Raw genomic sequence first — 12,369 nt, 5'->3', positions numbered from 1 at the left:
ACCCAGGGGAGAAGAACTGTAATTTTGCTACTGTTATGAGTCATCATCTAAATATCTGATGTGCAGGATGTATTTTCACTGTTACAAATTGAACATAATTAAAGCATAGTGATTAATCACAAAAACAATATGTAATTATATATGTGTTTTCCAATGATCTTAGGCGACACCTATGAAAGGGTCGTTTGACCCCCAACGGGGTCGCGACCCACAGGTTGAGAACCGCTGCTCTAGAAGGAGGGGGAATCCTAAGGTACAACCAACAACCCCTGCCACAGTTTTTTCAGTAAGAAGAATTTATTTAATTTTATTTTTAAGAGTTTATTCTTGGTGTAGTGCATTTTATGGGTTTGGACAAATATATATATATTTTTGTCCACATTTATGGTATCATGTATTCACTACCCTTCAAAATCCTCTGTACTTCACCTATTCATTCCTCCCTTTCCACCCTCCATAAACCACTGGTCTTCCTACTGTCTGCAGTTTGTCTTTTCCAGAATGTCATATAGTTTGGAATCATGGAGAATGTAGCGTTTTCAGATTATCTTCTTTCACTTAGTAATATTCATTTATGTTTCCTCCATATCTTTTCATGGCTCAATAGCTCATTTCTTGTTAACACTGAATAATATTCTATTGTAGAGATATAGCAGTTTACTTATTTATTCAGCTACTGAAGGATATCTTGATTGATTCCAAGTTTTGGCAATTGTGAATAAAGCTGCCATGAACATCTGTGTCCAAGTTTTTGTGTGAACATAAGTTTTTATCTCATGTGGGTAAAATCCAAGGAGTGTGATTAATGGATCATATGGTAAGAGTATGTTTAGTTTTATTATTGTTTATGTTTAGTTTTGTAAGAAACTTCCAAAATGTCTTCCAAGGTGACTATACCTTTTACATTCTTACCAATAATGAATGAGGGTTCCTGTTGCTCCACATCCTCACTAACATTTAATGTTATCAGTGCTTTGGATTTGGGTCATTTAATTTCATTTCATTTTTTAAAAAGCATTTTTGTCCACTTCTCACTCCATTGTCTCCCCCCAATGACTAATCAAGCTAAAATGCTGATCTTACCACCTAATGTGCAAGTAAGCATTATTTTCATCCCAATACACAACAGTGGGTTAGTAAATACACAGTCTGAGAAGGTAGCATGAAGACATGTTATATTCAGTTTTACTGATGAGAAATACAGAACAAATGTAGATTCCAGAAAAGTCACTCTGAGGATTTATTATTGATATTTGTTTTTTCCTGTAAGGAAAACTTGAGAAATCTTATTTTTAAAACTTTAAAACTTCTGTATAGTGGTGTAATCATTATTGAAAGGCAAGCAGTAAACTGGGATGTAATATTCACCAAAATATATAACAGACAAATGACTAATACATATAGTTTATATGAAGTTCCTACACAACAATAAGAAGAGATACATAAACCTAGTAGTAACAGTCAAAGGATATGAACATGCAAATGACAGAAGAAATTAAATGGCTAGTAAATAAGAAAAGATACTCAATCTCATCAGAAATTTGGGAAACCCTAATTTAAATAAGATTTTTTTATACATTAGATTGGTAAAACTGAAAAATTGAAGATCATTGATATCCAGTGTTGGTGAGATTATGAAGGAATGGGTAATTCACATACTTTTGGTAAAAGCGTAAATTTGTATAACACTTTGGTAGGCAATTTGGCAGTACTTATTAACATTGTCACTGCAGAAGCACTTTGACTCATCAATTCCATTTCCAGTTATTTGTTCTAACAAATATATACCTGCCCGGCCAGTGTGGCTCAGTGGTTGAGTGTCAACCTATGGACCAACCAGGTTGAAACAGTTCAATTCCCAGTCAGGGCACATGTCCAGGTTGTGGGCTCAATCCCCAGTGTGCGGTCTGCAGGAGGCAGCCGATCATTGATTCTCTTGTGATTCTCTCTCATCTTTTATGTTTCTCTCTCTCTCTCTCTCTCTCTCTCTCTCTCTCTCTCTCTCTCTCTCTTTCTCTCTCCCCCCATCCCTTCCTCTCTGAAATCAAAAAATAAATATATATATATGCAAGTACAAGAATTGCAATGTTTTTTGTAAGAGCTGAAAAATTTAAATACCCTGAATGGCTAACAGTAGAGAAATGGCTATGTTATGAAGTTATAGCATGTCTACCTGTAAGTATTGGCAGGATGAAATCTCAAAATGTATAAAAAATTAAAAATATATATTTATTTTATAAAAGTTTGGTGACACTTAGAATACATACACTAAAATGTATCCACAATGTTTAAGAATAGTAAACAAATTGGGAGTATAATAATGAGGGGAGACTTGCTCCATGAAGTAGCAAGACATACTTTAAGCTGCATTAATCAACATAATTGCAAACCACATTTTGTTTATCCATTCATCCTCTGATTATGGACATTTAGGTTGCTTACAACTTTAGCTATTGTGAATAATGCTGCTATAAACATGGGTATACAAATATTTTTTTGAGATCCTATTTTCAATTCTTTTGGATATATATCCAAAAGTGGAATTGCAGAATCATATTGTAATTCTGTGTAACTTTTTGAGGAATCATCATGTTGCTTTCCCCAGTGGCTGCACTTTTACATTCCCACCAATGGTACACAAGGGTTCTTGTCTCTTCATATCCTTGTTAACACATCCTATGTCCTAGTTTTGCTTGTTTGTTTTGATAGTAGCCATTCTAATGGATATGATGATATCTGATTATATTTTTTATTTGTATTTCCCTAATGGTTAGTGATGTTCAGTATCTTTTTATGTGCTTATTGGGTGTATATATGCACTTTGTTATGGTATAAGAAGTAAGTTAATAATATTAATTATTATGAAGCAGATACTTAAAATATCCCTTACTAATATAGATAAGAATAATTGTGAAATAAATGTATTTATTGACTTTTCCTTTTGAGCTTTAGGCATTGGGGTTTTTGTCTTCTTATGGAATAGGAATGGAATATAATCAAGCCAAGGTAAGATCATTCTATTTTTTTCTGAAGCAAAACTGATTTTTTTAAAGGGACATTAACATTGAATAGAGTCTATTCTTTAGTCAAGGGTGGGAACATCTGGCCCGCAGGCTGTAGAAGGCTGGCAAAATCATTTGATCTGGCCCTGCCAATGCATTAGGAGTGAGTTAATTAAAGGATTGACCGAAATAGCAGGCTGATTTTTAAGTTGATACTTTTGTATGGTGTGCAAACAATGTTATAAACATCCCAATGGCCCTTGGCAGAAAAAAGGTTCCCCACCCCTGCTTTAGCTAAAGAGGCTCACTCTAGTACAGTGATTAAAAGCATCAGCTCAATAGTCAGAGAAGTTTAGGGTTAAAATGCCATAACTTTTTTAATGTTCCGTATTTCAGTTTCTTCATTACAGATAGATAATATCTACTTCATAGGGATTTGTGATGAGTAAATACAATGTCATGTACAATGCCCTTTTCACAGACTGCAGAGATCACTAATACTCCCTCCCCTCCTCAAAAAAAAAAAAAAATACCAACTGTCTTTACACAGGAAGAGAATGAAATTTGGGATTTATTTCAGGTTCATTTCTGTGCTAAGAACAAGAAAAGCAATGATTAGTTTTAGTTTCAAAATTTAGATTATATATATTCATTTATTTTTAACTAGGCACTGATATATTACACTTTTGGAAGTGCTGGAGGAAGCATGATGTCCCAGATGATATTGGTTTGTAAATTAAATATTCTTGGACCCAGATAGTTATGTTGTAAATACAGCATTGTCAGAATACTAAGAATATATATGCCTGTGTTTTAGGGATACAGATATTTGTCAGGAATCAATGTTCTACAGAATTGTGAAGTTGCCCTATATCATTACAAGAAAGTGGCAGATTATAGTGAGTAATCCACATAATTTATTTTAAGATAAACAGACTTGCCAAGCATTTAAAAAATAAATCAATATCAATTGACATATTTGTGAAAGTATCAAAAGACTATGCTTTTAACATCTGTTATAATACAATTCATTTAATGCAATGTAGAGTTTTCTGATTTTTTAATAGCTACTTTTCAAGTTTTAAATTACTGTGCTCATCTTTCATTTTTGTTAGTACATGACCCCAAACAATTCTGTTTTACTTGTTCTTGTGGTCTTCTTTCCTTCTATAGAGAATTTGAATGTAGCATCAATAAATATTAAGATTTATAATATGGCATGACTTGTTTAGAATTCCAGGATAAATGGATGTAAGGTACACACATTGGCGATCTCTATTATTGCACTTAAAAATTCAAGTAATCATTATTCTATCACCCTATCTTTTGTCTACAAAAAAATAGAGCATGAGATTAATTTATGTTACTAGAATAATTTTCAAAGCTGTATGTCACATTTCATCATGCAACATTACTGAATCAGACTACATAATAGAATTTTAAATAAAAGTCTGCCAAGAAGTGAGTAAGGTAAAGTCCATTTGACTAATTTCTATAATCACAACAACATCTAAATACACATTTTTGGCATTATTGGGATCTAAGAAAAAAAGGAAAATAACTGATTTTGAATTTAAGATGCTATGTAAAACAAGATCATTTCATATGTTTAATGAAACTAGAATCACTATATGTACAGTTCAAACTGCATGCTTTGTTGGGTTTATTCAAGCATAGTTATCTTTATATTTCTTTTCAGATTATCCATAGGAAGTAAGGAGAAGTTATTGCTCTTATATTATGGTTTCAGTCTCTGAAAAAGATAGTAGTGGAAGGGGTCAGTTGCTTGTTCCTAAAATCCAAAAAAGCTGTCTTTTTTTCTTTTCTTTTACTTTCGTTTCTTTCCCTTTTTCTTTTCTTTTTTGTTTGTTTTACATTTCACTCTATCTACCAGAGTAGTTATGTTATTAGTCATACAATAACTCTTTTTTTTAAGATGTGACAGGTTTTTGTTGTTGCTTATAATATGATTTTTATTGACTTCAGAGAGAAGAAGAGAGCGGGAGAGAGAAAAGCATCATCAATTGGCTGCCTCCTGCATTCCCTCTACTGGGGATCGAGCTCACAACCCAGGCATGTGTCCTAACTGGAATCAAACCAGTGACCTCCTGGTGCATGGGATGACGCTCAACCAATTGAGCCACACCAGCTGGACAGCTGTCTTTTTTTCTTAAACCTACTTAGCCAAGATCTTCAATAGGGTTTGATATATGTTAATACAAGATTTGTATGGGTTGCAAAGCTTGCTTGCACTTTTCTCAGAACCAAATAAATCCAGCAAATTTATATCACCTTAGGTCACAGTGGTTCTCAACCTTCTGGCCCTTTAAATACAGTTCCTCATGTTGTGACCCAACCATAAAATTATTTTCATTGCTACTTCATAACTGTAATGTTGCTACTATTGTGAATCGTAATGTAAATATCTGATATGCAGGATGGTCTTAGGCGACCCCTGTGAAAGGGTCGTTCGACCACCAAAGGGGTCGTGACCCACAGGTTGAGAACCGCTACCTTAAGCTATTTCCTTTGTTAATAGACCAGATCTCTGCACAACTTAAAGAGAACAGACCTAACAGTGTTCTCTCTAAGTTGACTATTATCTCTTGCAAACGTGTGTATTTTGGCTATTCTCTGGCTTGTTTCTATTCATAGTTGCTGACAAATTGGAAAAAAGTGAAGGTATTCCAGTGGAAAAAGTGAGACTAACTGAGAGACCTGAAAATCTGAGTTCTAACAGTGAGATTCTGGATTGGGACATATACCAATACTATAAATTTTTGGCCGAAAGAGGAGATGTGCAGATACAAGTAAAGTATACAGACAACCTTGAATTTTAAGAACATGTAAATTACAAGGGGCTTGATTTGCTCTGAGTCTTAGAGGGGTTAACAGTGCCCATCCTAAATGAGAAAGGGAAGAGACACCTCTCCTCTTTGTCCTACTCTTTTTTTACCCCCTGCTACTTGCAGTTTCTATGGCTTATGGAAGAGCCAGTTGCCATAGTAATGACAATTTTTTTTACATTTACTCCTAAAAAATCATTTTTAAAAAACATAGATTTTAATTATAGAAAAAGGCACCATCCAGTGTTGATTTTAATATAAATGAACTCCTTCTTACCAGGACCCAGAAATGTTCTGTCTATGGGAGTGAGAAAGGGATGGCCTTTGTGAGCCTTTCAGAGCCAAGAGTTAAGGGCTCTAGGTTTATGTGCCCACGTGTTGCTATACACTAGCAGGCCACTCATTGAAGAAGCCATATGTTCAGCATCAACCAATTACCTAATGAAAGATATAGTCTGGAATGTTTTCCTGCTTTTTTTAAAGACATGCCAACTGCATCCAAGTGGATCAACATACTATAGTAAAATCACCAAGTGAAATTTTTCTTTTATTTACTTAAATTAATACAACTGCTAAAATAATTTTCAAAAATCATATTTTCTAGGTTTCTCTTGGACAATTACATCTAATTGGGAGGAAAGGTCTAGATCAGGATTACTACGTAAGTCAACCTCAAGATTTCATCATGTGGGGAGGGGAGCATAGTAGTGAGGGAGGATGGTGAGCCAGTGAAACGGGAGGGGGTGTAGAAGAGTTGCTGGGGGTGTAAAAGAGAAGCCCGCTACTGCTTCCTTGGTCAGATCAGTTTTCCAGCTTTTGAGGAAGAACAAGTTCATCAGAGGGAGCACCCTTCCTACCTGCCTCCAAGGACAAAGGGGTAGGGGCTTCTGAAGCAACACTTGGGCCAGGGGCGTTCCCATGCTCTGAACCTAGCCTCTTACAATCCAAAAAGACTTTTGGACTAGGGTAGGATAAGGAGGATACCCCACCTGCTGGCCTTGGACTTGCCCATTCCCCAAATCCACCTGCAAGTCTCCAGCTAAGGAGCCTGAGGACCAGCCTCAGCCCCATTTAGCTGGATCAGAGGACAGACAGCTTTTAATGTAATTAGAAGAATTATTCATCATATTTATGAATTTGCAAAGCTTCTTTCAATCACCTTGCTTAACCTTACTCTATCCCAGTGAGGTTAGAAGATTAATTAACAGTTCAAATTTAGTGAAGAAAGAGCAAATCCTATACAGGATCTTCCTCAATTAGATACCAGAGCTCTGGGATGAGATCCTGTCTAGATCCTGACTGTGATTTCAAGGCCCTAGATCCCCATAGACCTGGGGAAGTAACTAGGATTCTTTTTATAAGATGATTTTTCAGCCCTTGTTATTTTATAGGAGCCACGTGCTCAAAGGAGCACACACCCTATTTTAACATGGTCCCAAAGGCTAAGCAATAGAAATTACTTTCTAAGGCAGTTACTTAGAGTGATCTGATATTACCTCCCATCTCATTTCATATTGTTATGATATGAGTATGTCATTGGTAATATAGTTTGTTTTATATGAGATATAGTATATATTATGTACATTCAAAGTTCATAAAATGTGATAAAAATAGGTAGCAATTGAAATAAGCATATGCTTATGAAGGTCTTCAGATTAAATTATCTTTATCATTAGCCAAGGTTTTAGTTCTTTAGATGGGAATTTCTGGATTCACAATATTACTCCAAAGTCAGATTTCAGCCTGCAATGAATTTCTCATGCAACCATGGGATGCATAACTAAGAAGAATTCTCCATTTTCCACAAGCATGAAGCTTGATCATTAAGGCATTAAAGTTTCAGCTACAGAGAAAATCCACCAATCTTTGTAGAGTGCATAAAACCCCACAAAACTAGGTACTTCTGGTCAATTCCAGCCACCTAGCTTTGTGAACACCAGATGGGAGGTAGCTGCCTCGAGGTGAGGATGAAGTGCTATCCAAGGCTGGCATTGAAGGATTCTGCTTATGTAGTGGCAACAGCCAAGCAGTTGGCATCACTCAGGAGTTCAGTCTAGCCCTCCCATGAGCTCAGTCACAGGGATTTTACATCTCTATTATACAGATGTGGAGCTGAGGCTAGAAAATGAAGTAAGTTTCTTCAAGTCTCACAACTAGGTAGTAAGGTTATTATGAAGCTAAATTTGAACATAGGGCTTCAGCATTTAAAACCTGTGCTCTTTCCATTAAACCTTATTTCCTTTGACCTGGGGGGAGAAGAGGAAAATAGGGATTCTAAAATCTAGTTTCCTCTCTTATAAAGCAAAAAGAAGGAATGACATAATCTCTCAGGTTGCTTCAGATCTAACTTTCTGATGGTGGGTTAGGCCCCATTCTTCCCATCCATACATCTCAAAATATCTGGTTTAGCCCTGACTGGTGTGGCTCAGTTGGTTGGAGCATCATCCAGAGTGCTGAAGGGTCATGGGTTTGATTCCTGGTCAAGGCATATACCCAGGTTGCAGGTTTGATCCCTGATAGGGGCACATATGAGAGGCAACCAATTGAGGTTTCTCTCTCTCTCTCTCTCTCTCTCTCTCTCTCCCTCCCTACCTCCCTCCCTTCCTCCACTCCCCCCGCCCCCTTCTCTCACTCTAAAATCAATTTTTAAAAAGCCACACAATATATTCTTGGGTGAGAATGGGGGGTGTTAATTCCACGACTCCCCCTCCCCCCATGGTTCAGGCACATTCTGGTGCATGCACAGGCTGGTCCTTGCTGCTTTTCTCAACCTAATACACTGGAATTTGCATGGGAGACTCCAGTCAAGGTCTAGGAGCTCAAGATTAGTTGGCTTATCAGTTAGTTTAGGCTGCATCAGAAACCACTCCCAAATTTAGGAAGCTTATAACAACAACCACTTATTTAATTCATGATTTTGATTGAGCTCAGCAGAGTAATTCTGGTCTTGGCCAGACTCAACTAATGTTGGCTGGGGTTGCTCATGCATCTGTAGTTAGCTAGAGTATTATTGCCCAGAGCTGGCTGGCTTATGATGGCCTCATCTGTGACAGGATGACTGGATCTCTCCATATGCTCTCATTCTCCAGCCAGTTGGCTCAGGCTTTCACATAGCTGTCAAATTGCTTTTGTCCTAAGGTTCTAAGAACAGAGAGCAGAAAGTCTGTTGAGGCATATGGTCAGAACTCACAAATCACTTCTGCCACATTCATTTAGCCAAAGCGAGTCACAAGGCCAGCAGCATTGAAGAGGTTAGGAAAAAGGCATCTCCCCCTAATAGGCAGAACTGCAGAGTATTGTGATGGTCATTTTTGCAACAAGCTTAGTTGCACCAGAATCGACTTGGAATGGCCTGGGAAATGCAAAGGGGAGAGAAAAGATAAAAGTATAAACCCAAATTCTGAAAGACTTACTATAGATCTTCCCATGGCTAACTTCTCATCCTTTAAGTCTTACCTCCTCAGAAAAGATTTTATTGATCAACTCTACTCTTCCATCGCTTATCATATCACTCTGTGTTTATTTTCTTCTAGCCTGTATCACTCTCTGAACTATATTGATTTTGACGTATTTATTGTCTCCCCAAATGGAATATAAATTCTTATCTGTCTTGCTCACTACTATGTATCCTGTACTCAGATTGTACCTGGTACTTTGAAAAAAGTTACACAGAATCATAATACTAGAGCTGGAATGGGCCATAAATATTAAAATCCAGCCCCCTTGTATAAATGTACTAGAGGCCCGGTGCATGAAATTCGTGCACCAGTGCATTCCCGAGGCCCAGCCAACAATCCAAGCATGAGTGTCTAGCATAGAAGGGCAGGTCCCAGCTGACCTCTGGGCCAAGTACATGGAAATTGGATTCAGGCTTTTGGGACTCCAGTACCAGCTGCATGACTCTTGAGTGTCACTAAATAGACTCAGATATTAATAATACCATCCTTATAGTGTCATTGTCAAGATTATATAAGAAAAAACTATAAACTACTTATCACATAACTGGTTTGTATTATTTCATACTCTTCTGATTATTTTTGGTGTTCCTTTTATCCCACCTATCATCTATTATCTTACTGCTATTTACATATATTCCTTTCTTCTCATCAGTATTGCTAGGGAGCAGATGTTGACACAGTGTTTTTTGTTCATCTATGAATCACTTAGAATATCTTTCATATTATCATATATACAGTAGTATGGAATCAAGTGTTTGAAAGGATAGATGAAGAACAGAAGAGGTGGATGGATGATGGGTGCATGATGTGATGAGGTCCAGCACCAGACAGACTTTACTAACAAGCGTGTGGTTGTCAAATAAGTTGGCAATATTTCTAGAGCAAATCCTATATAATAAAAGACTAATATGCACATCGACCAAACAGCGGAACAACCGGTCGTTATGACTGACCACCAGGGGGCAGACGCTCTATGCAGGAACTGCCCCCTGATGGTCAGTGTGCTCCCACAGGGGGAGTGCCACTCAGCCAGAAGTCCTGAGCTGGGCTCATGGCTAGCAAGCACAGTGACAGTGACGGGAGCCTCTCTCACCTCCACGGCAGCACTAAGGATGTCTGACTGCCGGCTTAGACCCGCTCCCTACAGGCAGTCAGACATCTCCTAAGGGCTCCTGGACGGCACAGGCCAGGCTGAGGGACCCCCGCCCCCCAGAGTGCACAGATTTTATGTACCAGGCCTCTAGTTTATATACAAAAATACTACCCTCATGTTTTCCTTAAACATTCTCTCCTCTTTGTGAAGGAGCAGAGCCTTGCACATCAACTGAATCAAGGCTATTTAAAGAGCAGTAGAATTGTGTCCTAATAAGACACTTTGGAGAGTTCTGCACCTCTCATTCCTGGGGCTGATTTCTTTCATTACTCCATGTGGCCTCTGAGGAAAACTTCTGGAAGTTCAGGGTGAGGCTAGGGAAGGTACAGGGCAAACCTTATGCGTTCTAGACTGAGCCATTCATTTAATGTCATGGCCTAGAGAGAATCAGAGGCTTTGCTGGTCTCCTTCAATTTGACTTAGAAAGAACTGGCTTGAAGTTCACCTCTGCAGGAAGAGCTGGTCTCAGCAGGCAGCCATGTGTGTCTGGTCCTATTCACTCTGCCTCATAAACATTAGGATAAATCCTGCCAGTTATGTAAACTGCCTTGTGAGTACAGAGTATCAACATAAATGCTTACTTTTTCAAAATACTAGACTGTTAGGTCTGCAGCTGGGACTCATTTGTCCTCCACGAAGCCACATGCCCATCGAGCTTTTCCCAATGTGAGAAGTCCTCACATTCTAAAATGTATATGAGATAGATATATAATCTCCAGCTCTTCAGGTTTATGGTTCAAATAGCATTTGGAATAATACCTTGAAGAAAGTGGGCATTTCATAGATATTTTTGAATGCATGTTGAATGAAATTGTTTGCTTAAAAAAAAACCATTTTTGTAGGATATGTTTATGACTACCAATAATGCTGTTCGTTTTCTCTCCAGAAAGCATTATACTACTTCTTAAAGGCAGCAAAGGCCGGGAGTGCAAATGCCATGGCATTCATAGGAAAGGTACATGCTTCATCTTGATGAATAATTTTCATTTCTTAAATGGTATCAGCTATTGAACCCAGCGTAGATACAATGATGCAGGCCTCTTTCACGAAGCAGCTGAGAGAGGCATGTGGCTATACACTGAGGGTAGTATTCCTGAGGTCATAGTTTGGGAAGGAGCCCCACAAAACAGTAGCTTTTATCTGGGACACCAAATGCAACCTTGAAAGTGCACCTGTCTTAGGGCTCCTTGATTGAATATAGCTCAGAATCCCTCCCATGACCCCTTCCCCTGGCATGTAACAGGAAACCCGCGATGATTGTGCATCGAAGACTGGTACAGTCCTCAATCCAATGAGTGCCTCCTTCCTTAACTCCAAGAATGAGACCCAGATCCAGGCTGACCAAAGTGCAGCCTTGGGCTGCCTCTGATGGGAGTCCTCTCCGGCTCCTGGGCAGCCTTTGTAGAAGGTGCCTTTAGAAGGGTATGTTCTGTCTTCTTCAAAGACCACCACTCGCTCTGCCAGGTGCTGCCTTTGGTTCCCTGCAGCCAGTTTGCATTTATTAGTAACCATGGGGACAAGTGCCCTGCTTCCAGAAGTGCAATCTACAGTAAATGTAGATACAGGAAACATGAAAAAACACACAAATAGGGCTCATGTTTTGGTCCTTGTGCAAGGTCCCTCCAGAATGTATGAGGTAGATTGTTTCTTTAATTTTTCCTTTTTAAAAAATTGAAGTGAAATTCATGGAACATAAATTAACCATGAAAGGTATGCATTTCAGTGGCATTTACTATATTCACAGTTTTGTGTAACAATCACCTCAAATTCCTTAGTTTTTACACTTTCTTTAATTTTTTTCTAGATGTATTTAGAAGGGAATGATGCAGCACCACAAAATAATGCTACTGCTTTCAAATACTTTTCCATGGCAGCCAATAAGGTATGTACTCAGCCCATTTCTGCAACTG

General features: G+C 38.1%; 1 protein-coding gene across 1 annotated transcript in view; it reads left to right on the top strand.

Annotated features, from left to right (window-relative positions):
- SEL1L2 (SEL1L2 ERAD E3 ligase adaptor subunit) overlaps nucleotides 1–12,369 on the top strand; it is a 118,340-nt gene that overhangs the window by 77,657 nt on the left and 28,314 nt on the right. Inside the window, exons 6-12 of the mRNA XM_006758105.1 lie at nucleotides 2,953–3,006; nucleotides 3,670–3,729; nucleotides 3,820–3,901; nucleotides 5,658–5,812; nucleotides 6,453–6,509; nucleotides 11,346–11,414; nucleotides 12,264–12,341. Coding sequence (XP_006758168.1) covers nucleotides 2,953–3,006; nucleotides 3,670–3,729; nucleotides 3,820–3,901; nucleotides 5,658–5,812; nucleotides 6,453–6,509; nucleotides 11,346–11,414; nucleotides 12,264–12,341 — 555 coding nt within the window. The remainder of the gene's footprint in view (nucleotides 1–2,952; nucleotides 3,007–3,669; nucleotides 3,730–3,819; nucleotides 3,902–5,657; nucleotides 5,813–6,452; nucleotides 6,510–11,345; nucleotides 11,415–12,263; nucleotides 12,342–12,369) is intronic.

Source organism: Myotis davidii, unplaced genomic scaffold (assembly GCF_000327345.1).
Source record: "Myotis davidii unplaced genomic scaffold, ASM32734v1 scaffold32, whole genome shotgun sequence".
Lineage (NCBI taxonomy): Eukaryota > Metazoa > Chordata > Mammalia > Chiroptera > Vespertilionidae > Myotis > Myotis davidii.
The sequence above is the reverse complement of the archived record's forward strand: the minus strand, read 5'-3'. Positions and strand labels throughout refer to the sequence as shown.